Source organism: Coregonus lavaretus (genome assembly GCF_964263955.1).
Source record: "Coregonus lavaretus genome assembly, chromosome: 1".
Classification (NCBI taxonomy): Eukaryota; Metazoa; Chordata; class Actinopteri; order Salmoniformes; family Salmonidae; genus Coregonus; species Coregonus lavaretus.
The window spans coordinates 270430-297246 of record NC_139988.1 but is presented as its reverse complement, the minus strand read 5'-3'; the positions used below and the strand labels follow the sequence as shown (position 1 = coordinate 297246).

Below are 26817 nucleotides of genomic sequence, written 5' to 3'. Positions count from 1 at the left end.
TCTACAGTCTGAAGTAGTCTAATGGTAGCTGTGGGCTGTAGTCTAATGGTAGCTGTGGGATTTATTCTCTACAGTCTAAAGTAGTCTAATGGTAGCTGTGGGCTCTATTCTCTACAGTCTAAAGTAGTCTAAAGGTAGCTGTGGGCTGTATTCTCTACAGTCTAAAGTAGTCTAATGGTAGCTGTGGGCTGTATTCTTTAAAGTAGTCTAATGGTAGCTGTGGGCTGTATTCTCTACAGTCTAAAGTAGTCTAATGGTAGCTGTGGGCTGTATTCTCTACAGTCTAAAGTAGTCTAAAGGTAGCTGTGGGCTGTATTCTCTACAGTAGTCTAAAGGTAGCTGTGGGCTGTATTCTCTACAGTAGTCTAAATGTAACTGTGGGCTGTATTCTCTACAGTCTAAAGTAGTATAATGGTAGCTGTGGGCTGTATTCTCTACAGTCTAAAGGTAGCTGTGGGCTGTATTATCTAAAGTCTAAAGTAGTCTAATGGTAACTGTGGGCTGTATTCTCTACAGTCTAAAGTAGTCTAATGGTAGCTGTGGGCTGTATTCTCTACAGTCTAAAGTAGTCTAATGGTAGCTGTGGGCTGTATTCTCTACAGTCTAAAGTAGTCTAAAGGTAGCTGTGGGCTGTATTCCCTACAGTCTAAAGGTAGCTGTGGGCTGTAGTCTAATGGTAGCTGTGGGCTGTATTCTCTACAGTCTAAAGTAGTCTAAAGGTAGCTGTGGGCTGTATTCCCTACAGTCTAAAGGTAGCTGTGGGCTGTAGTCTAATGGTAGCTGTGGGCTGTATTCTCTACAGTCTAAAGTAGTCTAATGGTAGCTGTGGGCTGTATTCTCTAAAGTCTAAATTAGTCTAATGGTAGCTGTGGGCTGTATTCTCTACAGTCTAAAGTAGTCTAATGGTAGATGTGGGCTGTATTCTCTAAAGTAGTATAATGGTAGCTGTGGGCTGTATTCTCTACAGTTTAAAGTAGTCTAAAGGTAACTGTGGGCTGTATTCTCTACAGTAGTCTAAAGGTATATGTGGGCTGTATTCTCTACAGTAGTCTAAATGTAACTGTGGGCTGTATTCTTTACAGTCTAAAGTTAACTGTGGGCTGTATTCTCTACAGTAGTCTAAAGGGAACTGTGGGCTGTATTCTCTACAGTAGTCTGATGGTAGCTGTGGGCTGTATTCTCTAAAGTCTAAATTAGTCTAATGGTAGCTGTGGGCTGTATTCTCTACAGTCTAAAGTAGTCTAATGGTAGCTGTGGGCTGTATTCTCAAAAGTAGTCTAATGGTAGCTGTGGGCTGTATTCTCTACAGTCTAAAGTAGTCTAATGGTAGCTGTGGGCTGTAATCTCTACAGTCTAAAGGTAGCTGTGGGCTGTATTCTCTACAGTCTAAAGTAGTCTAAAGGTAGCTGTGGGCTGTATTCTCTAAAGTCTAAATTAGTCTAATGGTAGCTGTGGGCTGTATTCTCTACAGTCTAAAGTAGTCTAAAGGTAGCTGTGGGCAGTATTCCCTACAGTCTAAAGGTAGCTGTGGGCTGTATTATCTAAAGTCTAAAGTAGTCTAATGGTAACTGTGGGCTGTATTCTCTACAGTCTAAAGTAGTCTAATGGTAGCTGTGGGCTGTATTCTCTACAGTCTAAAGTAGTCTAATGGTAGCTGTGGGCTGTATTCTCTACAGTCTAAAGTAGTCTAAAGGTAGCTGTGGGCTGTATTCCCTACAGTCTAAAGGTAGCTGTGGGCTGTAGTCTAATGGTAGCTGTGGGCTGTATTCTCTACAGTCTAAAGTAGTCTAAAGGTAGCTGTGGGCTGTATTCCCTACAGTCTAAAGTAGTCTAATGGTAGCTGTGGGCTGTATTCTCTAAAGTCTAAATTAGTCTAATGGTAGCTGTGGGCTGTATTCTCTAAAGTCTAAAGTAGTCTAAAGGTAGCTGTGGGCTGTAGTCTAAAGGTAGATGTGGGCTGTATTCTCTACAGTCTAAAGTAGTCTAATGGTAGCTGTGGGCTGTATTCTCTACAGTCTAAAGTAGTCTAATGGTAGCTGTGGGCTGTATTCTCTAAAGTCTAAATTAGTCTAATGGTAGCTGTGGGCTGTATTCTCTACAGTCTAAAGTAGTCTAAAGGTAGCTGTGGGCTGTATTCCCTACAGTCTAAAGGTAGCTGTGGGCTGTATTATCTAAAGTCTAAAGTAGTCTAATGGTAACTGTGGGCTGTATTCTCTAAAGTCTAAAGTAGTCTAAAGGTAGCTGTGGGCTGTATTCCCTACAGTCTAAAGGTAGCTGTGGGCTGTATTATCTACAGTCTGAAGTAGTCTAATGGTAGCTGTGGGCTGTAGTCTAATGGTAGCTGTGGGATGTATTCTCTACAGTCTAAAGTAGTCTAATGGTAGCTGTGGGCTCTATTCTCTACAGTCTAAAGTAGTCTAAAGGTAGCTGTGGGCTGTATTCTCTACAGTCTAAAGTAGTCTAATGGTAGCTGTGGGCTGTATTCTTTAAAGTAGTCTAATGGTAGCTGTGGGCTGTATTCTCTACAGTCTAAAGTAGTCTAATGGTAGCTGTGGGCTGTATTCTCTACAGTCTAAAGTAGTCTAAAGGTAGCTGTGGGCTGTATTCTCTACAGTAGTCTAAAGGTAGCTGTGGGCTGTATTCTCTACAGTAGTCTAAAGGTAACTGTGGGCTGTATTCTCTACAGTCTAAAGTAGTATAATGGTAGCTGTGGGCTGTATTCTCTACAGTCTAAAGGTAGCTGTGGGCTGTATTATCTAAAGTCTAAAGTAGTCTAATGGTAACTGTGGGCTGTATTCTCTACAGTCTAAAGTAGTCTAATGGTAGCTGTGGGCTGTATTCTCTACAGTCTAAAGTAGTCTAATGGTAGCTGTGGGCTGTATTCTCTACAGTCTAAAGTAGTCTAAAGGTAGCTGTGGGCTGTATTCCCTACAGTCTAAAGGTAGCTGTGGGCTGTAGTCTAATGGTAGCTGTGGGCTGTATTCTCTACAGTCTAAAGTAGTCTAAAGGTAGCTGTGGGCTGTATTCCCTACAGTCTAAAGGTAGCTGTGGGCTGTAGTCTAATGGTAGCTGTGGGCTGTATTCTCTACAGTCTAAAGTAGTCTAATGGTAGCTGTGGGCTGTATTCTCTACAGTCTAAAGTAGTCTAATGGTAGCTGTGGGCTGTATTCTCTAAAGTCTAAATTAGTCTAATGGTAGCTGTGGGCTGTATTCTCTACAGTCTAAAGTAGTCTAATGGTAGATGTGGGCTGTATTCTCTAAAGTAGTATAATGGTAGCTGTGGGCTGTATTCTCTACAGTTTAAAGTAGTCTAAAGGTAACTGTGGGCTGTATTCTCTACAGTAGTCTAAAGGTATATGTGGGCTGTATTCTCTACAGTAGTCTAAATGTAACTGTGGGCTGTATTCTTTACAGTCTAAAGTTAACTGTGGGCTGTATTCTCTACAGTAGTCTAAAGGGAACTGTGGGCTGTATTCTCTACAGTAGTCTGATGGTAGCTGTGGGCTGTATTCTCTAAAGTCTAAATTAGTCTAATGGTAGCTGTGGGCTGTATTCTCTACAGTCTAAAGTAGTCTAATGGTAGCTGTGGGCTGTATTCTCAAAAGTAGTCTAATGGTAGCTGTGGGCAGTATTCTCTACAGTCTAAAGTAGTCTAATGGTAGCTGTGGGCTGTAATCTCTACAGTCTAAAGGTAGCTGTGGGCTGTATTCTCTACAGTCTAAAGTAGTCTAAAGGTAGCTGTGGGCTGTATTCTCTAAAGTCTAAATTAGTCTAATGGTAGCTGTGGGCTGTATTCTCTACAGTCTAAAGTAGTCTAAAGGTAGCTGTGGGCTGTATTCCCTACAGTCTAAAGGTAGCTGTGGGCTGTATTATCTAAAGTCTAAAGTAGTCTAATGGTAACTGTGGGCTGTATTCTCTAAAGTCTAAAGTAGTCTAAAGGTAGCTGTGGGCTGTATTCCCTACAGTCTAAAGGTAGCTGTGGGCTGTATTATCTACAGTCTGAAGTAGTCTAATGGTAGCTGTGGGCTGTAGTCTAATGGTAGCTGTGGGATGTATTCTCTACAGTCTAAAGTAGTCTAATGGTAGCTGTGGGCTCTATTCTCTACAGTCTAAAGTAGTCTAAAGGTAGCTGTGGGCTGTATTCTCTACAGTCTAAAGTAGTCTAATGGTAGCTGTGGGCTGTATTCTTTAAAGTAGTCTAATGGTAGCTGTGGGCTGTATTCTCTACAGTCTAAAGTAGTCTAATGGTAGCTGTGGGCTGTATTCTCTACAGTCTAAAGTAGTATAATGGTAGCTGTGGGCTGTATTCTCTACAGTCTAAAGGTAGCTGTGGGCTGTATTATCTAAAGTATAAAGTAGTCTAATGGTAACTGTGGGCTGTATTCTCTACAGTCTAAAGTAGTCTAATGGTAGCTGTGGGCTGTATTCTCTACAGTCTAAAGTAGTCTAATGGTAGCTGTGGGCTGTATTCTCTACAGTCTAAAGTAGTCTAAAGGTAGCTGTGGGCTGTATTCCCTACAGTCTAAAGGTAGCTGTGGGCTGTAGTCTAATGGTAGCTGTGGGCTGTATTCTCTACAGTCTAAAGTAGTCTAAAGGTAGCTGTGGGCTGTATTCCCTACAGTCTAAAGGTAGCTGTGGGCTGTAGTCTAATGGTAGCTGTGGGCTGTATTCTCTACAGTCTAAAGTAGTCTAATGGTAGCTGTGGGCTGTATTCTCTACAGTCTAAAGTAGTCTAATGGTAGCTGTGGGCTGTATTCTCTAAAGTCTAAATTAGTCTAATGGTAGCTGTGGGCTGTATTCTCTACAGTCTAAAGTAGTCTAATGGTAGATGTGGGCTGTATTCTCTAAAGTAGTATAATGGTAGCTGTGGGCTGTATTCTCTACAGTTTAAAGTAGTCTAAAGGTAACTGTGGGCTGTATTCTCTACAGTAGTCTAAAGGTAGATGTGGGCTGTATTATCTAAAGTCTAAAGTAGTCTAATGGTAACTGTGGGCTGTATTCTCTAAAGTCTAAAGTAGTCAAAAGGTAGCTGTGGGCTGTAGTCTAAAGGTAGATGTGGGCTGTATTCTCTACAGTCTAAAGTAGTCTAATGGTAGCTGTGGGCTGTATTCTCTACAGTCTAAAGTAGTCTAATGGTAGCTGTGGGCTGTATTCTCTAAAGTCTAAATTAGTCTAATGGTAGCTGTGGGCTGTATTCTCTACAGTCTAAAGTAGTCTAAAGGTAGCTGTGGGCTGTATTCCCTACAGTCTAAAGGTAGCTGTGGGCTGTATTATCTAAAGTCTAAAGTAGTCTAATGGTAACTGTGGGCTGTATTCTCTAAAGTCTAAAGTAGTCTAAAGGTAGCTGTGGGCTGTATTCCCTACAGTCTAAAGGTAGCTGTGGGCTGTATTATCTACAGTCTGAAGTAGTCTAATGGTAGCTGTGGGCTGTAGTCTAATGGTAGCTGTGGGATGTATTCTCTACAGTCTAAAGTAGTCTAATGGTAGCTGTGGGCTCTATTCTCTACAGTCTAAAGTAGTCTAAAGGTAGCTGTGGGCTGTATTCTCTACAGTCTAAAGTAGTCTAATGGTAGCTGTGGGCTGTATTCTTTAAAGTAGTCTAATGGTAGCTGTGGGCTGTATTCTCTACAGTCTAAAGTAGTCTAATGGTAGCTGTGGGCTGTATTCTCTACAGTCTAAAGTAGTCTAAAGGTAGCTGTGGGCTGTATTCTCTACAGTAGTCTAAAGGTAGCTGTGGGCTGTATTCTCTACAGTAGTCTAAAGGTAACTGTGGGCTGTATTCTCTACAGTCTAAAGTAGTATAATGGTAGCTGTGGGCTGTATTCTCTACAGTCTAAAGGTAGCTGTGGGCTGTATTATCTAAAGTCTAAAGTAGTCTAATGGTAACTGTGGGCTGTATTCTCTACAGTCTAAAGTAGTCTAATGGTAGCTGTGGGCTGTATTCTCTACAGTCTAAAGTAGTCTAATGGTAGCTGTGGGCTGTATTCTCTACAGTCTAAAGTAGTCTAAAGGTAGCTGTGGGCTGTATTCTCTACAGTAGTCTAAAGGTAGCTGTGGGCTGTATTCTCTACAGTAGTCTAAAGGTAACTGTGGGCTGTATTCTCTACAGTCTAAAGTAGTATAATGGTAGCTGTGGGCTGTATTCTCTACAGTCTAAAGGTAGCTGTGGGCTGTATTATCTAAAGTCTAAAGTAGTCTAATGGTAACTGTGGGCTGTATTCTCTACAGTCTAAAGTAGTCTAATGGTAGCTGTGGGCTGTATTCTCTACAGTCTAAAGTAGTCTAATGGTAGCTGTGGGCTGTATTCTCTACAGTCTAAAGTAGTCTAAAGGTAGCTGTGGGCTGTATTCCCTACAGTCTAAAGGTAGCTGTGGGCTGTAGTCTAATGGTAGCTGTGGGCAGTATTCTCTACAGTCTAAAGTAGTCTAAAGGTAGCTGTGGGCTGTATTCCCTACAGTCTAAAGGTAGCTGTGGGCTGTAGTCTAATGGTAGCTGTGGGCTGTATTCTCTACAGTCTAAAGTAGTCTAATGGTAGCTGTGGGCTGTATTCTCTACAGTCTAAAGTAGTCTAATGGTAGCTGTGGGCTGTATTCTCTAAAGTCTAAATTAGTCTAATGGTAGCTGTGGGCTGTATTCTCTACAGTCTAAAGTAGTCTAATGGTAGATGTGGGCTGTATTCTCTAAAGTAGTATAATGGTAGCTGTGGGCTGTATTCTCTACAGTTTAAAGTAGTCTAAAGGTAACTGTGGGCTGTATTCTCTACAGTAGTCTAAAGGTATATGTGGGCTGTATTCTCTACAGTAGTCTAAATGTAACTGTGGGCTGTATTCTTTACAGTCTAAAGTTAACTGTGGGCTGTATTCTCTACAGTAGTCTAAAGGGAACTGTGGGCTGTATTCTCTACAGTAGTCTGATGGTAGCTGTGGGCTGTATTCTCTAAAGTCTAAATTAGTCTAATGGTAGCTGTGGGCTGTATTCTCTACAGTCTAAAGTAGTCTAAAGGTAGCTGTGGGCTGTATTCCCTACAGTCTAAAGGTAGCTGTGGGCTGTATTATCTAAAGTCTAAAGTAGTCTAATGGTAACTGTGGGCTGTATTCTCTACAGTCTAAAGTAGTCTAATGGTAGCTGTGGGCTGTATTCTCTACAGTCTAAAGTAGTCTAATGGTAGCTGTGGGCTGTATTCTCTACAGTCTAAAGTAGTCTAAAGGTAGCTGTGGGCTGTATTCCCTACAGTCTAAAGGTAGCTGTGGGCTGTAGTCTAATGGTAGCTGTGGGCTGTATTCTCTACAGTCTAAAGTAGTCTAAAGGTAGCTGTGGGCTGTATTCCCTACAGTCTAAAGTAGTCTAATGGTAGCTGTGGGCTGTATTCTCTAAAGTCTAAATTAGTCTAATGGTAGCTGTGGGCTGTATTCTCTAAAGTCTAAAGTAGTCTAAAGGTAGCTGTGGGCTGTAGTCTAAAGGTAGATGTGGGCTGTATTCTCTACAGTCTAAAGTAGTCTAATGGTAGCTGTGGGCTGTATTCTCTACAGTCTAAAGTAGTCTAATGGTAGCTGTGGGCTGTATTCTCTAAAGTCTAAATTAGTCTAATGGTAGCTGTGGGCTGTATTCTCTACAGTCTAAAGTAGTCTAAAGGTAGCTGTGGGCTGTATTCCCTACAGTCTAAAGGTAGCTGTGGGCTGTATTATCTAAAGTCTAAAGTAGTCTAATGGTAACTGTGGGCTGTATTCTCTAAAGTCTAAAGTAGTCTAAAGGTAGCTGTGGGCTGTATTCCCTACAGTCTAAAGGTAGCTGTGGGCTGTATTATCTACAGTCTGAAGTAGTCTAATGGTAGCTGTGGGCTGTAGTCTAATGGTAGCTGTGGGATGTATTCTCTACAGTCTAAAGTAGTCTAATGGTAGCTGTGGGCTCTATTCTCTACAGTCTAAAGTAGTCTAAAGGTAGCTGTGGGCTGTATTCTCTACAGTCTAAAGTAGTCTAATGGTAGCTGTGGGCTGTATTCTTTAAAGTAGTCTAATGGTAGCTGTGGGCTGTATTCTCTACAGTCTAAAGTAGTCTAATGGTAGCTGTGGGCTGTATTCTCTACAGTCTAAAGTAGTCTAAAGGTAGCTGTGGGCTGTATTCTCTACAGTAGTCTAAAGGTAGCTGTGGGCTGTATTCTCTACAGTAGTCTAAATGTAACTGTGGGCTGTATTCTCTACAGTCTAAAGTAGTATAATGGTAGCTGTGGGCTGTATTCTCTACAGTCTAAAGGTAGCTGTGGGCTGTATTATCTAAAGTCTAAAGTAGTCTAATGGTAACTGTGGGCTGTATTCTCTACAGTCTAAAGTAGTCTAATGGTAGCTGTGGGCTGTATTCTCTACAGTCTAAAGTAGTCTAATGGTAGCTGTGGGCTGTATTCTCTACAGTCTAAAGTAGTCTAAAGGTAGCTGTGGGCTGTATTCCCTACAGTCTAAAGGTAGCTGTGGGCTGTAGTCTAATGGTAGCTGTGGGCTGTATTCTCTACAGTCTAAAGTAGTCTAAAGGTAGCTGTGGGCTGTATTCCCTACAGTCTAAAGGTAGCTGTGGGCTGTAGTCTAATGGTAGCTGTGGGCTGTATTCTCTACAGTCTAAAGTAGTCTAATGGTAGCTGTGGGCTGTATTCTCTACAGTCTAAAGTAGTCTAATGGTAGCTGTGGGCTGTATTCTCTAAAGTCTAAATTAGTCTAATGGTAGCTGTGGGCTGTATTCTCTACAGTCTAAAGTAGTCTAATGGTAGATGTGGGCTGTATTCTCTAAAGTAGTATAATGGTAGCTGTGGGCTGTATTCTCTACAGTTTAAAGTAGTCTAAAGGTAACTGTGGGCTGTATTCTCTACAGTAGTCTAAAGGTATATGTGGGCTGTATTCTCTACAGTAGTCTAAATGTAACTGTGGGCTGTATTCTTTACAGTCTAAAGTTAACTGTGGGCTGTATTCTCTACAGTAGTCTAAAGGGAACTGTGGGCTGTATTCTCTACAGTAGTCTGATGGTAGCTGTGGGCTGTATTCTCTAAAGTCTAAATTAGTCTAATGGTAGCTGTGGGCTGTATTCTCTACAGTCTAAAGTAGTCTAATGGTAGCTGTGGGCTGTATTCTCAAAAGTAGTCTAATGGTAGCTGTGGGCTGTATTCTCTACAGTCTAAAGTAGTCTAATGGTAGCTGTGGGCTGTAATCTCTACAGTCTAAAGGTAGCTGTGGGCTGTATTCTCTACAGTCTAAAGTAGTCTAAAGGTAGCTGTGGGCTGTATTCTCTAAAGTCTAAATTAGTCTAATGGTAGCTGTGGGCTGTATTCTCTACAGTCTAAAGTAGTCTAAAGGTAGCTGTGGGCTGTATTCCCTACAGTCTAAAGGTAGCTGTGGGCTGTATTATCTAAAGTCTAAAGTAGTCTAATGGTAACTGTGGGCTGTATTCTCTAAAGTCTAAAGTAGTCTAAAGGTAGCTGTGGGCTGTATTCCCTACAGTCTAAAGGTAGCTGTGGGCTGTATTATCTACAGTCTGAAGTAGTCTAATGGTAGCTGTGGGCTGTAGTCTAATGGTAGCTGTGGGATGTATTCTCTACAGTCTAAAGTAGTCTAATGGTAGCTGTGGGCTCTATTCTCTACAGTCTAAAGTAGTCTAAAGGTAGCTGTGGGCTGTATTCTCTACAGTCTAAAGTAGTCTAATGGTAGCTGTGGGCTGTATTCTCTACAGTCTAAAGGTAGCTGTGGGCTGTATTATCTAAAGTCTAAAGTAGTCTAATGGTAACTGTGGGCTGTATTCCCTACAGTCTAAAGGTAGCTGTGGGCTGTAGTCTAATGGTAGCTGTGGGCTGTATTCTCTACAGTCTAAAGTAGTCTAAAGGTAGCTGTGGGCTGTATTCCCTACAGTCTAAAGGTAGCTGTGGGCTGTAGTCTAATGGTAGCTGTGGGCTGTATTCTCTACAGTCTAAAGTAGTCTAATGGTAGCTGTGGGCTGTATTCTCTACAGTCTAAAGTAGTCTAATGGTAGCTGTGGGCTGTATTCTCTAAAGTCTAAATTAGTCTAATGGTAGCTGTGGGCTGTATTCTCTAAAGTCTAAATTAGTCTAATGGTAGCTGTGGGCTGTATTCTCTACAGTCTAAAGTAGTCTAATGGTAGCTGTGGGCTGTATTCTCAAAAGTAGTCTAATGGTAGCTGTGGGCTGTATTCTCTACAGTCTAAATTAGTCTAATGGTAGCTGTGGGCTGTATTCTCTACAGTCTAAAGTAGTCTAATGGTAGCTGTGGGCTGTAATCTCTACAGTCTAAAGGTAGCTGTGGGCTGTATTCTCTACAGTCTAAAGTAGTCTAAAGGTAGCTGTGGGCTGTATTCTCTAAAGTCTAAATTAGTCTAATGGTAGCTGTGGGCTGTATTCTCTACAGTCTAAAGTAGTCTAAAGGTAGCTGTGGGCTGTATTCCCTACAGTCTAAAGGTAGCTGTGGGCTGTATTATCTAAAGTCTAAAGTAGTCTAATGGTAACTGTGGGCTGTATTCTCTAAAGTCTAAAGTAGTCTAAAGGTAGCTGTGGGCTGTATTCCCTACAGTCTAAAGGTAGCTGTGGGCTGTATTATCTACAGTCTGAAGTAGTCTAATGGTAGCTGTGGGCTGTAGTCTAATGGTAGCTGTGGGATGTATTCTCTACAGTCTAAAGTAGTCTAATGGTAGCTGTGGGCTCTATTCTCTACAGTCTAAAGTAGTCTAAAGGTAGCTGTGGGCTGTATTCTCTACAGTCTAAAGTAGTCTAATGGTAGCTGTGGGCTGTATTCTTTAAAGTAGTCTAATGGTAGCTGTGGGCTGTATTCTCTACAGTCTAAAGTAGTCTAATGGTAGCTGTGGGCTGTATTCTCTACAGTCTAAAGTAGTCTAAAGGTAGCTGTGGGCTGTATTCTCTACAGTAGTCTAAAGGTAGCTGTGGGCTGTATTCTCTACAGTAGTCTAAAGGTAACTGTGGGCTGTATTCTCTACAGTCTAAAGTAGTATAATGGTAGCTGTGGGCTGTATTCTCTACAGTCTAAAGGTAGCTGTGGGCTGTATTATCTAAAGTCTAAAGTAGTCTAATGGTAACTGTGGGCTGTATTCTCTACAGTCTAAAGTAGTCTAATGGTAGCTGTGGGCTGTATTCTCTACAGTCTAAAGTAGTCTAATGGTAGCTGTGGGCTGTATTCTCTACAGTCTAAAGTAGTCTAAAGGTAGCTGTGGGCTGTATTCCCTACAGTCTAAAGGTAGCTGTGGGCTGTAGTCTAATGGTAGCTGTGGGCTGTATTCTCTACAGTCTAAAGTAGTCTAAAGGTAGCTGTGGGCTGTATTCCCTACAGTCTAAAGGTAGCTGTGGGCTGTAGTCTAATGGTAGCTGTGGGCTGTATTCTCTACAGTCTAAAGTAGTCTAATGGTAGCTGTGGGCTGTATTCTCTACAGTCTAAAGTAGTCTAATGGTAGCTGTGGGCTGTATTCTCTAAAGTCTAAATTCGTCTAATGGTAGCTGTGGGCTGTATTCTCTACAGTCTAAAGTAGTCTAATGGTAGATGTGGGCTGTATTCTCTAAAGTAGTATAATGGTAGCTGTGGGCTGTATTCTCTACAGTTTAAAGTAGTCTAAAGGTAACTGTGGGCTGTATTCTCTACAGTAGTCTAAAGGTATATGTGGGCTGTATTCTCTACAGTAGTCTAAATGTAACTGTGGGCTGTATTCTTTACAGTCTAAAGTTAACTGTGGGCTGTATTCTCTACAGTAGTCTAAAGGGAACTGTGGGCTGTATTCTCTACAGTAGTCTGATGGTAGCTGTGGGCTGTATTCTCTAAAGTCTAAATTAGTCTAATGGTAGCTGTGGGCTGTATTATCTACAGTCTAAAGTAGTCTAATGGTAGCTGTGGGCTGTATTCTCAAAAGTAGTCTAATGGTAGCTGTGGGCTGTATTCTCTACAGTCTAAAGTAGTCTAATGGTAGCTGTGGGCTGTAATCTCTACAGTCTAAAGGTAGCTGTGGGCTGTATTCTCTACAGTCTAAAGTAGTCTAAAGGTAGCTGTGGGCTGTATTCTCTAAAGTCTAAATTAGTCTAATGGTAGCTGTGGGCTGTATTCTCTACAGTCTAAAGTAGTCTAAAGGTAGCTGTGGGCTGTATTCCCTACAGTCTAAAGGTAGCTGTGGGCTGTATTATCTAAAGTCTAAAGTAGTCTAATGGTAACTGTGGGCTGTATTCTCTAAAGTCTAAAGTAGTCTAAAGGTAGCTGTGGGCTGTATTCCCTACAGTCTAAAGGTAGCTGTGGGCTGTATTATCTACAGTCTGAAGTAGTCTAATGGTAGCTGTGGGCTGTAGTCTAATGGTAGCTGTGGGATGCATTCTCTACAGTCTAAAGTAGTCTAATGGTAGCTGTGGGCTCTATTCTCTACAGTCTAAAGTAGTCTAAAGGTAGCTGTGGGCTGTATTCTCTACAGTCTAAAGTAGTCTAATGGTAGCTGTGGGCTGTATTCTTTAAAGTAGTCTAATGGTAGCTGTGGGCTGTATTCTCTACAGTCTAAAGTAGTCTAATGGTAGCTGTGGGCTGTATTCTCTACAGTCTAAAGTAGTATAATGGTAGCTGTGGGCTGTATTCTCTATAGTCTAAAGGTAGCTGTGGGCTGTATTATCTAAAGTCTAAAGTAGTCTAATGGTAACTGTGGGCTGTATTCTCTACAGTCTAAAGTAGTCTAATGGTAGCTGTGGGCTGTATTCTCTACAGTCTAAAGTAGTCTAATGGTAGCTGTGGGCTGTATTCTCTACAGTCTAAAGTAGTCTAAAGGTAGCTGTGGGCTGTATTCCCTACAGTCTAAAGGTAGCTGTGGGCTGTAGTCTAATGGTAGCTGTGGGCTGTATTCTCTACAGTCTAAAGTAGTCTAAAGGTAGCTGTGGGCTGTATTCCCTACAGTCTAAAGGTAGCTGTGGGCTGTAGTCTAATGGTAGCTGTGGGCTGTATTCTCTACAGTCTAAAGTAGTCTAATGGTAGCTGTGGGCTGTATTCTCTAAAGTCTAAAGTAGTCTAATGGTAACTGTGGGCTGTATTCTCTACAGTCTAAAGTAGTCTAATGGTAGCTGTGGGCTGTATTCTCTACAGTCTAAAGTAGTCTAATGGTAGCTGTGGGCTGTATTCTCTACAGTCTAAAGTAGTCTAAAGGTAGCTGTGGGCTGTATTCCCTACAGTCTAAAGGTAGCTGTGGGCTGTAGTCTAATGGTAGCTGTGGGCTGTATTCTCTACAGTCTAAAGTAGTCTAAAGGTAGCTGTGGGCTGTATTCCCTACAGTCTAAAGGTAGCTGTGGGCTGTAGTCTAATGGTAGCTGTGGGCTGTATTCTCTACAGTCTAAAGTAGTCTAATGGTAGCTGTGGGCTGTATTCTCTACAGTCTAAAGTAGTCTAATGGTAGCTGTGGGCTGTATTCTCTAAAGTCTAAATTAGTCTAATGGTAGCTGTGGGCTGTATTCTCTACAGTCTAAAGTAGTCTAATGGTAGATGTGGGCTGTATTCTCTAAAGTAGTATAATGGTATCTGTGGGCTGTATTCTCTACAGTTTAAAGTAGTCTAAAGGTAACTGTGGGCTGTATTCTCTACAGTAGTCTAAATGTAACTGTGGGCTGTATTCTTTACAGTCTAAAGTTAACTGTGGGCTGTATTCTCTACAGTAGTCTAAAGGGAACTGTGGGCTGTATTCTCTACAGTAGTCTGATGGTAGCTGTGGGCTGTATTCTCTAAAGTCTAAATTAGTCTAATGGTAGCTGTGGGCTGTATTCTCTACAGTCTAAAGTAGTCTAATGGTAGCTGTGGGCTGTATTCTCAAAAGTAGTCTAATGGTAGCTGTGGGCTGTATTCTCTACAGTCTAAAGTAGTCTAATGGTAGCTGTGGGCTGTAATCTCTACAGTCTAAAGGTAGCTGTGGGCTGTATTCTCTACAGTCTAAAGTAGTCTAAAGGTAGCTGTGGGCTGTATTCTCTAAAGTCTAAATTAGTCTAATGGTAGCTGTGGGCTGTATTCTCTACAGTCTAAAGTAGTCTAAAGGTAGCTGTGGGCTGTATTCCCTACAGTCTAAAGGTAGCTGTGGGCTGTATTATCTAAAGTCTAAAGTAGTCTAATGGTAACTGTGGGCTGTATTCTCTAAAGTCTAAAGTAGTCTAAAGGTAGCTGTGGGCTGTATTCCCTACAGTCTAAAGGTAGCTGTGGGCTGTATTATCTACAGTCTGAAGTAGTCTAATGGTAGCTGTGGGCTGTAGTCTAATGGTAGCTGTGGGATGTATTCTCTACAGTCTAAAGTAGTCTAATGGTAGCTGTGGGCTCTATTCTCTACAGTCTAAAGTAGTCTAAAGGTAGCTGTGGGCTGTATTCTCTACAGTCTAAAGTAGTCTAATGGTAGCTGTGGGCTGTATTCTTTAAAGTAGTCTAATGGTAGCTGTGGGCTGTATTCTCTACAGTCTAAAGTAGTCTAATGGTAGCTGTGGGCTGTATTCTCTACAGTCTAAAGTAGTATAATGGTAGCTGTGGGCTGTATTCTCTACAGTCTAAAGGTAGCTGTGGGCTGTATTATCTAAAGTCTAAAGTAGTCTAATGGTAACTGTGGGCTGTATTCTCTACAGTCTAAAGTAGTCTAATGGTAGCTGTGGGCTGTATTCTCTACAGTCTAAAGTAGTCTAATGGTAGCTGTGGGCTGTATTCTCTACAGTCTAAAGTAGTCTAAAGGTAGCTGTGGGCTGTATTCCCTACAGTCTAAAGGTAGCTGTGGGCTGTAGTCTAATGGTAGCTGTGGGCTGTATTCTCTACAGTCTAAAGTAGTCTAAAGGTAGCTGTGGGCTGTATTCCCTACAGTCTAAAGGTAGCTGTGGGCTGTAGTCTAATGGTAGCTGTGGGCTGTATTCTCTACAGTCTAAAGTAGTCTAATGGTAGCTGTGGGCTGTATTCTCTACAGTCTAAAGTAGTCTAATGGTAGCTGTGGGCTGTATTCTCTAAAGTCTAAATTAGTCTAATGGTAGCTGTGGGCTGTATTCTCTACAGTCTAAAGTAGTCTAATGGTAGATGTGGGCTGTATTCTCTAAAGTAGTATAATGGTAGCTGTGGGCTGTATTCTCTACAGTTTAAAGTAGTCTAAAGGTAACTGTGGGCTGTATTCTCTACAGTAGTCTAAAGGTAGATGTGGGCTGTATTATCTAAAGTCTAAAGTAGTCTAATGGTAACTGTGGGCTGTATTCTCTAAAGTCTAAAGTAGTCAAAAGGTAGCTGTGGGCTGTAGTCTAAAGGTAGATGTGGGCTGTATTCTCTACAGTCTAAAGTAGTCTAATGGTAGCTGTGGGCTGTATTCTCTACAGTCTAAAGTAGTCTAATGGTAGCTGTGGGCTGTATTCTCTAAAGTCTAAATTAGTCTAATGGTAGCTGTGGGCTGTATTCTCTACAGTCTAAAGTAGTCTAAAGGTAGCTGTGGGCTGTATTCCCTACAGTCTAAAGGTAGCTGTGGGCTGTATTATCTAAAGTCTAAAGTAGTCTAATGGTAACTGTGGGCTGTATTCTCTAAAGTCTAAAGTAGTCTAAAGGTAGCTGTGGGCTGTATTCCCTACAGTCTAAAGGTAGCTGTGGGCTGTATTATCTACAGTCTGAAGTAGTCTAATGGTAGCTGTGGGCTGTAGTCTAATGGTAGCTGTGGGATGTATTCTCTACAGTCTAAAGTAGTCTAATGGTAGCTGTGGGCTCTATTCTCTACAGTCTAAAGTAGTCTAAAGGTAGCTGTGGGCTGTATTCTCTACAGTCTAAAGTAGTCTAATGGTAGCTGTGGGCTGTATTCTTTAAAGTAGTCTAATGGTAGCTGTGGGCTGTATTCTCTACAGTCTAAAGTAGTCTAATGGTAGCTGTGGGCTGTATTCTCTACAGTCTAAAGTAGTCTAAAGGTAGCTGTGGGCTGTATTCTCTACAGTAGTCTAAAGGTAGCTGTGGGCTGTATTCTCTACAGTAGTCTAAAGGTAACTGTGGGCTGTATTCTCTACAGTCTAAAGTAGTATAATGGTAGCTGTGGGCTGTATTCTCTACAGTCTAAAGGTAGCTGTGGGCTGTATTATCTAAAGTCTAAAGTAGTCTAATGGTAACTGTGGGCTGTATTCTCTACAGTCTAAAGTAGTCTAATGGTAGCTGTGGGCTGTATTCTCTACAGTCTAAAGTAGTCTAATGGTAGCTGTGGGCTGTATTCTCTACAGTCTAAAGTAGTCTAAAGGTAGCTGTGGGCTGTATTCCCTACAGTCTAAAGGTAGCTGTGGGCTGTAGTCTAATGGTAGCTGTGGGCTGTATTCTCTACAGTCTAAAGTAGTCTAAAGGTAGCTGTGGGCTGTATTCCCTACAGTCTAAAGGTAGCTGTGGGCTGTAGTCTAATGGTAGCTGTGGGCTGTATTCTCTACAGTCTAAAGTAGTCTAATGGTAGCTGTGGGCTGTATTCTCTACAGTCTAAAGTAGTCTAATGGTAGCTGTGGGCTGTATTCTCTAAAGTCTAAATTAGTCTAATGGTAGCTGTGGGCTGTATTCTCTACAGTCTAAAGTAGTCTAATGGTAGATGTGGGCTGTATTCTCTAAAGTAGTATAATGGTAGCTGTGGGCTGTATTCTCTACAGTTTAAAGTAGTCTAAAGGTAACTGTGGGCTGTATTCTCTACAGTAGTCTAAAGGTATATGTGGGCTGTATTCTCTACAGTAGTCTAAATGTAACTGTGGGCTGTATTCTTTACAGTCTAAAGTTAACTGTGGGCTGTATTCTCTACAGTAGTCTAAAGGGAACTGTGGGCTGTATTCTCTACAGTAGTCTGATGGTAGCTGTGGGCTGTATTCTCTAAAGTCTAAATTAGTATAATGGTAGCTGTGGGCTGTATTCTCTACAGTCTAAAGTAGTCTAATGGTAGCTGTGGGCTGTATTCTCAAAAGTAGTCTAATGGTAGCTGTGGGCTGTATTCTCTACAGTCTAAAGTAGTCTAATGGTAGCTGTGGGCTGTAATCTCTACAGTCTAAAGGTAGCTGTGGGCTGTATTCTCTACAGTCTAAAGTAGTCTAAAGGTAGCTGTGGGCTGTATTCTCTAAAGTCTAAATTAGTCTAATGGTAGCTGTGGGCTGTATTCTCTACAGTCTAAAGTAGTCTAAAGGTAGCTGTGGGCTGTATTCCCTACAGTCTAAAGGTAGCTGTGGGCTGTATTATCTAAAGTCTAAAGTAGTCTAATGGTAACTGTGGGCTGTATTCTCTAAAGTCTAAAGTAGTCTAAAGGTAGCTGTGGGCTGTATTCTCTACAGTAGTCTAAAGGTAGCTGTGGGCTGTATTCTCTACAGTAGTCTAAAGGTAACTGTGGGCTGTATTCTCTACAGTCTAAAGTAGTATAATGGTAGCTGTGGGCTGTATTCTCTACAGTCTAAAGGTAGCTGTGGGCTGTATTATCTAAAGTCTAAAGTAGTCTAATGGTAACTGTGGGCTGTATTCTCTACAGTCTAAAGTAGTCTAATGGTAGCTGTGGGCTGTATTCTCTACAGTTTAAAGTAGTCTAATGGTAGCTGTGGGCTGTATTCTCTACAGTCTAAAGTAGTCTAAAGGTAGCTGTGGGCTGTATTCCCTACAGTCTAAAGGTAGCTGTGGGCTGTAGTCTAATGGTAGCTGTGGGCTGTATTCTCTACAGTCTAAAGTAGTCTAAAGGTAGCTGTGGGCTGTATTCCCTACAGTCTAAAGGTAGCTGTGGGCTGTAGTCTAATGGTAGCTGTGGGCTGTATTCTCTACAGTCTAAAGTAGTCTAATGGTAGCTGTGGGCTGTATTCTCTACAGTCTAAAGTAGTCTAATGGTAGCTGTGGGCTGTATTCTCTAAAGTCTAAATTAGTCTAATGGTAGCTGTGGGCTGTATTCTCTACAGTCTAAAGTAGTCTAATGGTAGATGTGGGCTGTATTCTCTAAAGTAGTATAATGGTAGCTGTGGGCTGTATTCTCTACAGTTTAAAGTAGTCTAAAGGTAACTGTGGGCTGTATTCTCTACAGTAGTCTAAAGGTATATGTGGGCTGTATTCTCTACAGTAGTCTAAATGTAACTGTGGGCTGTATTCTTTACAGTCTAAAGTTAACTGTGGGCTGTATTCTCTACAGTAGTCTAAAGGGAACTGTGGGCTGTATTCTCTACAGTAGTCTGATGGTAGCTGTGGGCTGTATTCTCTAAAGTCTAAATTAGTCGAATGGTAGCTGTGGGCTGTATTCTCTACAGTCTAAAGTAGTCTAATGGTAGCTGTGGGCTGTATTCTCAAAAGTAGTCTAATGGTAGCTGTGGGCTGTATTCTCTACAGTCTAAAGTAGTCTAATGGTAGCTGTGGGCTGTAATCTCTACAGTCTAAAGGTAGCTGTGGGCTGTATTCTCTACAGTCTAAAGTAGTCTAAAGGTAGCTGTGGGCTGTATTCTCTAAAGTCTAAATTAGTCTAATGGTAGCTGTGGGCTGTATTCTCTACAGTCTAAAGTAGTCTAAAGGTAGCTGTGGGCTGTATTCCCTACAGTCTAAAGGTAGCTGTGGGCTGTATTATCTAAAGTCTAAAGTAGTCTAATGGTAACTGTGGGCTGTATTCTCTAAAGTCTAAAGTAGTCTAAAGGTAGCTGTGGGCTGTATTCCCTACAGTCTAAAGGTAGCTGTGGGCTGTATTATCTACAGTCTGAAGTAGTCTAATGGTAGCTGTGGGCTGTAGTCTAATGGTAGCTGTGGGATGTATTCTCTACAGTCTAAAGTAGTCTAATGGTAGCTGTGGGCTCTATTCTCTACAGTCTAAAGTAGTCTAAAGGTAGCTGTGGGCTGTATTCTCTACAGTCTAAAGTAGTCTAATGGTAGCTGTGGGCTGTATTCTTTAAAGTAGTCTAATGGTAGCTGTGGGCTGTATTCTCTACAGTCTAAAGTAGTCTAATGGTAGCTGTGGGCTGTATTCTCTACAGTCTAAAGTAGTCTAAAGGTAGCTGTGGGCTGTATTCTCTACAGTAGTCTAAAGGTAGCTGTGGGCTGTATTCTCTACAGTAGTCTAAAGGTAACTGTGGGCTGTATTCTCTACAGTCTAAAGTAGTATAATGGTAGCTGTGGGCTGTATTCTCTACAGTCTAAAGGTAGCTGTGGGCTGTATTATCTAAAGTCTAAAGTAGTCTAATGGTAACTGTGGGCTGTATTCTCTACAGTCTAAAGTAGTCTAATGGTAGCTGTGGGCTGTATTCTCTACAGTCTAAAGTAGTCTAATGGTAGCTGTGGGCTGTATTCTCTACAGTCTAAAGTAGTCTAAAGGTAGCTGTGGGCTGTATTCCCTACAGTCTAAAGGTAGCTGTGGGCTGTAGTCTAATGGTAGCTGTGGGCTGTATTCTCTACAGTCTAAAGTAGTCTAAAGGTAGCTGTGGGCTGTATTCCCTACAGTCTAAAGGTAGCTGTGGGCTGTAGTCTAATGGTAGCTGTGGGCTGTATTCTCTACAGTCTAAAGTAGTCTAATGGTAGCTGTGGGCTGTATTCTCTAAAGTCTAAATTAGTCTAATGGTAGCTGTGGGCTGTATTCTCTACAGTCTAAAGTAGTCTAATGGTAGATGTGGGCTGTATTCTCTAAAGTAGTATAATGGTAGCTGTGGGCTGTATTCTCTACAGTTTAAAGTAGTCTAAAGGTAACTGTGGGCTGTATTCTCTACAGTAGTCTAAAGGTATATGTGGGCTGTATTCTCTACAGTAGTCTAAATGTAACTGTGGGCTGTATTCTTTACAGTCTAAAGTTAACTGTGGGCTGTATTCTCTACAGTAGTCTAAAGGGAACTGTGGGCTGTATTCTCTACAGTAGTCTGATGGTAGCTGTGGGCTGTATTCTCTAAAGTCTAAATTAGTCTAATGGTAGCTGTGGGCTGTATTCTCTACAGTCTAAAGTAGTCTAATGGTAGCTGTGGGCTGTATTCTCAAAAGTAGTCTAATGGTAGCTGTGGGCTGTATTCTCTACAGTCTAAAGTAGTCTAATGGTAGCTGTGGGCTGTAATCTCTACAGTCTAAAGGTAGCTGTGGGCTGTATTCTCTACAGTCTAAAGTAGTCTAAAGGTAGCTGTGGGCTGTATTCTCTACAGTAGTCTAAAGGTAGCTATGGGCTGTATTCTCTACAGTAGTCTAAAGGTATCTGTGGGCTGTATTCTCTACAGTCTAAAGTAGTCTAATGGTAGCTGTGGGCTGTATTCTTTAAAGTAGTCTAATGGTAGCTGTGGGCTGTATTCTCTACAGTCTAAAGTAGTCTAATAGTAGATGTGGGCTGTATTCTCTACAGTCTAAAGTAGTATAAAGGTAGCTGTGGGCTGTATTCTCTACAGTCTAAAGTAGTCTAAAGGTAGCTGTGGGCTGTATTCTCTACAGTAGTCTAAAGGTAGCTGTGGGCTGTATTCTCTACAGTAGTCTAAAGGTAACTGTGGGCTGTATTCTCTACAGTCTAAATTAGTCTAATGGTAGCTGTGGGCTGTATTCTCTACAGTCTAAAGTAATATAAAGGTAGCTGTGGGCTGTATTCCCTACAGTCTAAAGGTAGCTGTGGGCTGTATTATCTAAAGTCTAAAGTAGTCTAATGGTAACTGTGGGCTGTATTCTCTAAAGTCTAAAGTAGTCTAAAGGTAGCTGTGGGCTGTAGTCTAAAGGTAGATGTGGGCTGTATTCTCTACAGTCTAAAGTAGTCTAATGGTAGCTGTGGGCTGTATTCTCTACAGTCTAAAGTAGTCTAATGGTAGCTGTGGGCTGTATTCTCTAAAGTCTAAATTAGTCTAATGGTAGCTGTGGGCTGTATTCCCTACAGTCTAAAGGTAGCTGTGGGCTGTATTATCTAAAGTCTAAAGTAGTCTAATGGTAACTGTGGGCTGTATTCTTTAAAGTCTAAAGTAGTCTAAAGGTAGCTGTGGGCTGTATTCCCTACAGTCTAAAGGTAGCTGTGGGCTGTATTATCTAAAGTCTAAAGTAGTCTAATGGTAACTGTGGGCTGTAGTCTAAAGGTAGATGTGGGCTATATTCTCTACAGTCTAAAGTAGTCTAATGGTAGCTGTGGGCTGTATTCTCAAAAGTAGTCTAATGGTAGCTGTGGGCTGTATTCTCTACAGTCTAAAGTAGTCTAATGGTAGCTGTGGGCTGTAATCTCTACAGTCTAAAGTAGTCTAAAGGTAGCTGTGGGCTGTATTCTCTACAGTCTAAAGTAGTCTAAAGGTAGCTGTGGGCTGTATTCTCTACAGTAGTCTAAAGGTAGCTATGGGCTGTATTCTCTACAGTAGTCTAAATGTAACTGTGGGCTGTATTCTCTACAGTCTGAAGTAGTCTAATGGTAGCTGTGGGCTGTAGTCTAATGGTAGCTGTGGGCTGTATTCTCTACAGTCTAAAGTAGTCTAATGGTAGCTGTGGGCTGTATTCTCTACAGTCTAAAGTAGTCTAAAGGTAGCTGTGGGCTGTATTCTCTACAGTCTAAAGTAGTCTAATGGTAGCTGTGGGCTGTATTCTTTAAAGTAGTCTAATGGTAGCTGTGGGCTGTATTCTCTACAGTCTAAAGTAGTCTAATGGTAGCTGTGGGCTGTATTCTCTACAGTCTAAAGTAGTCTAAAGGTAGCTGTGGGCTGTATTCTCTACAGTCTAAAGTAGTCTAAAGGTAGCTGTGGGCTGTATTCTCTACAGTAGTCTAAAGGTAGCTGTGGGCTGTATTCTCTACAGTAGTCTAAAGGTAACTGTGGGCTGTAATCTCTACAGTCTAAAGTAGTCTAAAGGTAGCTGTGGGCTGTATTCTCTACAGTCTAAAGTAGTCTAAAGGTATCTGTGGGCTGTATTCTCTACAGTAGTCTAAAGGTAGCTATGGGCTGTATTCTCTACAGTAGTCTAAAGGGAACTGTGGGCTGTATTCTCTACAGTCGTCTATAGGTAGCTGTAGGCTGTATTATCTACAGTAGTCTAATGGTAGCTGTGGACTGCATTCTCTACAGTAGTCTAAAGGTAGCTGTGGGCTGTATTCTCTAAAGTCTAAAGCAGTCTAAAGGTAACTGTGGGCTGTATTCTCTACAGTATTCTAATGGTAGCTGTGGGCTGTATTCTCTACAGTAGTCTAATGGTAGCTGTGAGCTGTATTCTCTACATTAGTCTAAAGGTAACTGTGGGCTGTATTCTCTACAGTAGTCTAAAGGTAGCTGTGGGCTGTATTCTCTACAGTAGTCTAAAGGTAGCTGTGAGCTGTATTCTCTACAGTAGTCTAAAGGTAACTGTGGGCTGTATTCTCTACAGTAGTCTAAAGGTAGCTGTGGGCTGTATTCTCTACAGTAGTCTAAAGGTAGCTGTGGGCTGTATTCTCTACAGTAGTCTAAAGGTAACTGTGGGCTGTATTCTCTACAGTAGTCTAATGGTAGCTGTGAGCTGTATTCTCTACAGTCGTCTAAAGGTAGCTGTGGGCTGTATTCTCTACAGTAGTCTAAAGGTAACTGTGGGCTGTATTCTCTACAGTAGTCTAAAGGTAGCTGTGAGCTGTATTCTCTACAGTAGTCTAAAGGTAACTGTGGGCTGTATTCTCTACAGTAGTCTAAAGGTAGCTGTGGGCTGTATTCTCTACAGTAGTCTAAAGGTAGCTGTGGGCTGTATTCTCTACAGTAGTCTAAAGGTAACTGTGGGCTGTATTCTCTACAGTAGTCTAATGGTAGCTGTGAGCTGTATTCTCTACAGTCGTCTAAAGGTAGCTGTGGGCTGTATTCTCTACAGTAGTCTAAAGGTAACTGTGGGCTGTATTCTCTACAGTAGTCTAAAGGTAGATGTGGGCTGTATTCTCTACAGTAGTCTAAAGGTAGATGTGAGCTGTGGCAGGAACAGGGAGTAGGTAGTCCCATTTGGAGATGACAGCGGGCACTGTAAGTTTGTGTCCCAAATGCCACCCTATTCCCTATGTAGTTCACTACTTTTACCAGGGCCGATAGGGGAAAGCGTAGGGCTCTGGTCAAAAGTAGTACACTATATAGGGAAATAGGGTGCAATTTGTGATGCACACTAAGTGCGACATTCCTTCATGCAACATTAACCTCCAAGTGAATTGCACGCACAATTGGTTATTAAACACTTGTGAACTACTTTGTTGGAGGCAGTAGCTGTTGGTTAGCAACTCAGGGTAACACAGCAGATACTTCAAGAGTAGTTGAACTGATGTGACATCCATTTGTCTTTGAATATAATGTAAGTTACAATGTTTCAATTCTATTAGGTTATCCATGAAAATGGGTTATAGTAAGTCAATATGGCTGCTTCTTGTATGCCTCAAGTCCTGCTGGCTCTAGTGTTAATATACGACTCCCCATCTCATTTCGGTCTTATTAAAAAAATTATCATCATCTAAATTGTGTTTTTTTACACAGACTCAGCGCTATCATACACTGCAATTGGAGGAACAATGGGGAAAGTAATGATGCCTTGATAGTTAATACATTTGTAAACCCACTTACGCTGTCAATGTGCCATCATGGAAACATAGGTGAACAACTACTACACATGTTAAAGAACAGTAAGTGTATAATTTACCCATAGTTTGTAAAATGTTAACAATTATTTCATTATTTAGGTCTCTAACCTATATCCTCAATGAAGTGTTAATAATAGATTCTATGCAATTCAAGCCAAACATTTGCACCGGTGAGGTGACATTGTGAGATGTTGTTGACTTTGATAGCTGCTACTATTGATTATTTAATGGCCAGAAAGCACATCAGGCCACAGTCGGCATGTTCTTCTTAGTGTAGTTGGCTCTTTCGATTTGTGATATGTTTTCCAATTAGGCAGCATCTTTATCTCACAGAGCACCAATTTGGGAGCAGAGAGAGATTTTCATGTGTCCCCAATGGCACCCTATTCCTTACATAGCACACTACTCCCTACTCATTGCCCATAGGTCTCTGGTCAAAAGTAGTGCACTACATAGGGAATAGGGTGTAATTTGGGATGCGACCATTGGTAGATTAAGTCCATTCAGGCCATACTGTGTTCCATTATGAGACATGATATATTAGCCAGCCTTATTTACTGGCGTTATTGAACAGGTATCAGTTGCACAGCGGCTGGGTTTTTTATTTAGAACGAATGTTATCGACGCGGCCCCATCTATCAATGACATGTAGGCGCTGCATCTGCTTCGGTAGACAAATGTGATATAGATCAGTAGCGAGAGAGGCTGGACGGGTCTTTATGTCGGTGGTTAACTCACTCACTCACTCACTCACTCACTCACTCACTCACTCACTCACTCACTCACTCACTCACTCACTCTATTAGCATACTGGGCAGCAGGTAGATTGCCAGTAGGAAGAATCAATGCCTCACATCAATCTACTAGAGAAAGGATGTCTTTAGCTAATAAAACATAAAACAGCCATAAATGTGTTTTAAAATCATTTTGTGAATTCCTAACTTTATGGCGGCTTGGCTTCCTCAAGGAAAGGAAATTGTCCCACGTTTTAGAGTAGTGCATTCTTCTCTACTTAATGGCTCCTCATAGTTTAACAAGGATATTTTAAGGACATTGTCTCAAAGTAGAGCATTGTGGTGCACAGTGAGTTACATGTCATGGTCTTCATTGAGTTCATATTGCTAAATGCTGTATTTTTATTTCATTTTATCCTCCAGTATCTTGTATTTTTCTCTTGATGGAAGAAACTGATTTTTTATGTGTGTGTGTGTGTGTGTGTGTGTGTGTGTGTGTGTGTGTGTGTGTGTGTGTGTGTGTGTGTGTGTGTGTGTGTGTTGCAGGTTTTCAAGGGGAAGACTGTTCTGTTGATATGGACCTCTGCTCACTAGGAATATGCCAAGAACACACAGTGAACTGCACTGAGACTGGGAATGGACAGAACGTCACATGTATTTGTGAAAAAGGTAATTCCCCATGGTCACGTGTTGCCTTTCAAACGCGACTGATTACAAATGTAGGATCTTCATTTGATCACCCTGTTGCAGGATAACTTTCCTGCAGGAGAACTTTCCTGCAATGCAGGACATTTAAAACGTGTAGTGTATTTGAGGTCTAAAAAGGCTTCTGAAGTTTGTAATTTCCACTTTGAAATTTCTGATTTGATTTTCTCTTACTAAAAATGTATCATCCCCTACAAAAATGTCCATTAATTATAGTCCACATAATAATTCACATTTCCTGTTGCTGCAGGATTATTTTCCTTTTGTAGCAAACTGGCTTAAATTTCGATCCTACATCTGTACAGTACATTTAGGGAATACGTTGTTGATGATCAGAAATGACATTTAAACTATTTTTAAGATTCCGAAAAATTCATGACGGTTTATAGATATAGACTGAAATATTCTATACATCTTGCTTGATAGTTCAGATAGAATTAGTTTGTAAAAAAATAAATAAGGCAATATTGATGCATATTAGATATTCATCAGGCTGTTTCCTGTCTTAGTCATGAATAATGATCGTCTCCCTCTTTTTCTAAACGAGGGAACAATAAGAATAGATTGTCAAGAATAGATTTAGTCTTCAGGGCGGTATCTATTTCCATCTGCTCTACATGATCAAAAGTATGTGGACACCTGCTTGTCGAGCATCATTAATATGGAGTTGGTTCCCCCTTTTGCTGCTATAACAGCCTCCACTATTCTGGGAAGACTATCCACTAGATGTTGGAACATTGCTGCAGGGACTTGCTTCCATTCAGCCACAAGCATTAGTGAGGTCAGGCACTGATGTTGGGCGATTAGGCCTGGCTCGCAGTCTGCGTTCCAATTCATCCCAAAGGTGTTCGATGTGGTTGAGGTCAGGGCTCTGTGCAGGCCAGTCAAATTCTTTCACAGCGATCTCGACAAACCATTTCTGTATGGACCTTGCTTTGTGCACTGGGGCATTGTCATGCTGAAACAGGAAAGGGCCTTCCCCAAACTGTTGCCACAAAGTTGGAAGCACAGAATCGTCTAGAATGTAATTGTATGGAGTAACGTTAAGATTTCCCTTCACTGGAACTAAGGGGCCTAGCCCGAACCATGAAAAACAGTCCCAGTCCATTATTCCTCCTCCACCAAACTTTACATTTCGCACTATGGATTGGGGCAGGTAGTGTTCTCCTGGCATCCACCAAACCCAGATTTGTCTGTCAGACTGCCAGATGGTGAAGCATGATTCATTACTCCAGAGAACGCGTTTCCACTGCTCCAGAGTCCAATGGCGGCGAGCTTTACACCACTCCAGCCGACGCTTGGCATTGCGCATGGTGATCGTAGGCTTGTGTGCGGCTGCTCGGCCATGTAAATCCATTTCATGACGTTCCCGATTAACAGTTCTTGTGCTGACACAGGGAGAGAAAGTGGCTGGTACTCAGTAGAACACAACCTGTTATTACCATGGTGACGAGCATAGAAGTAGAATCATTAGAATAGATTAATATTTAATATAAATATTTTATTTCTGTGGTGATGAGCTTCTCAAACAATGACATGATTATGAGTTAGATCCCTGACTGGTTGAAACAGGACAAATATAAGCACCCACCAAATGGTCCTTTGTGGCTTAGAGAATGGCGCTTGCAACGCCAGGGTTGTGGGTTCGTTTCCCACGGGTGACCAGTACGAAAATGTATATACTCACTACTGTAAGTCGCTCTGGATAAGAGCGTTTGCTAGATGACTAAAGTGTCAAATGTTAAAGATCATTATTATTATTTAATCAGTCTTCTGATTGTAGAACTGTCTCTAATGTCTTATACAGTATCATGTGACCTCTTATACAGTATCATTTGACCTCTTATACAGTATCATGTGACCTCTTATACAGTATCATGTGACCTCTTATACAGCATCATGT

The 26817-nt window shown here is 41.5% G+C and overlaps 1 protein-coding gene across 1 annotated transcript in view; it reads left to right on the top strand.

Moving 5' to 3' along the window:
• The window catches only part of LOC311118650 (uncharacterized protein), a gene marked incomplete at both ends in the record, with an annotated part of 194103 nt that overhangs the window by 55186 nt on the left and 112100 nt on the right, over positions 1–26817 (top strand). The window contains one exon of the mRNA XM_084157660.1: positions 24756–24878. Within this exon, the coding sequence (XP_084013786.1) occupies positions 24756–24878 (123 nt within the window). The remainder of the gene's footprint in view (positions 1–24755; positions 24879–26817) is intronic.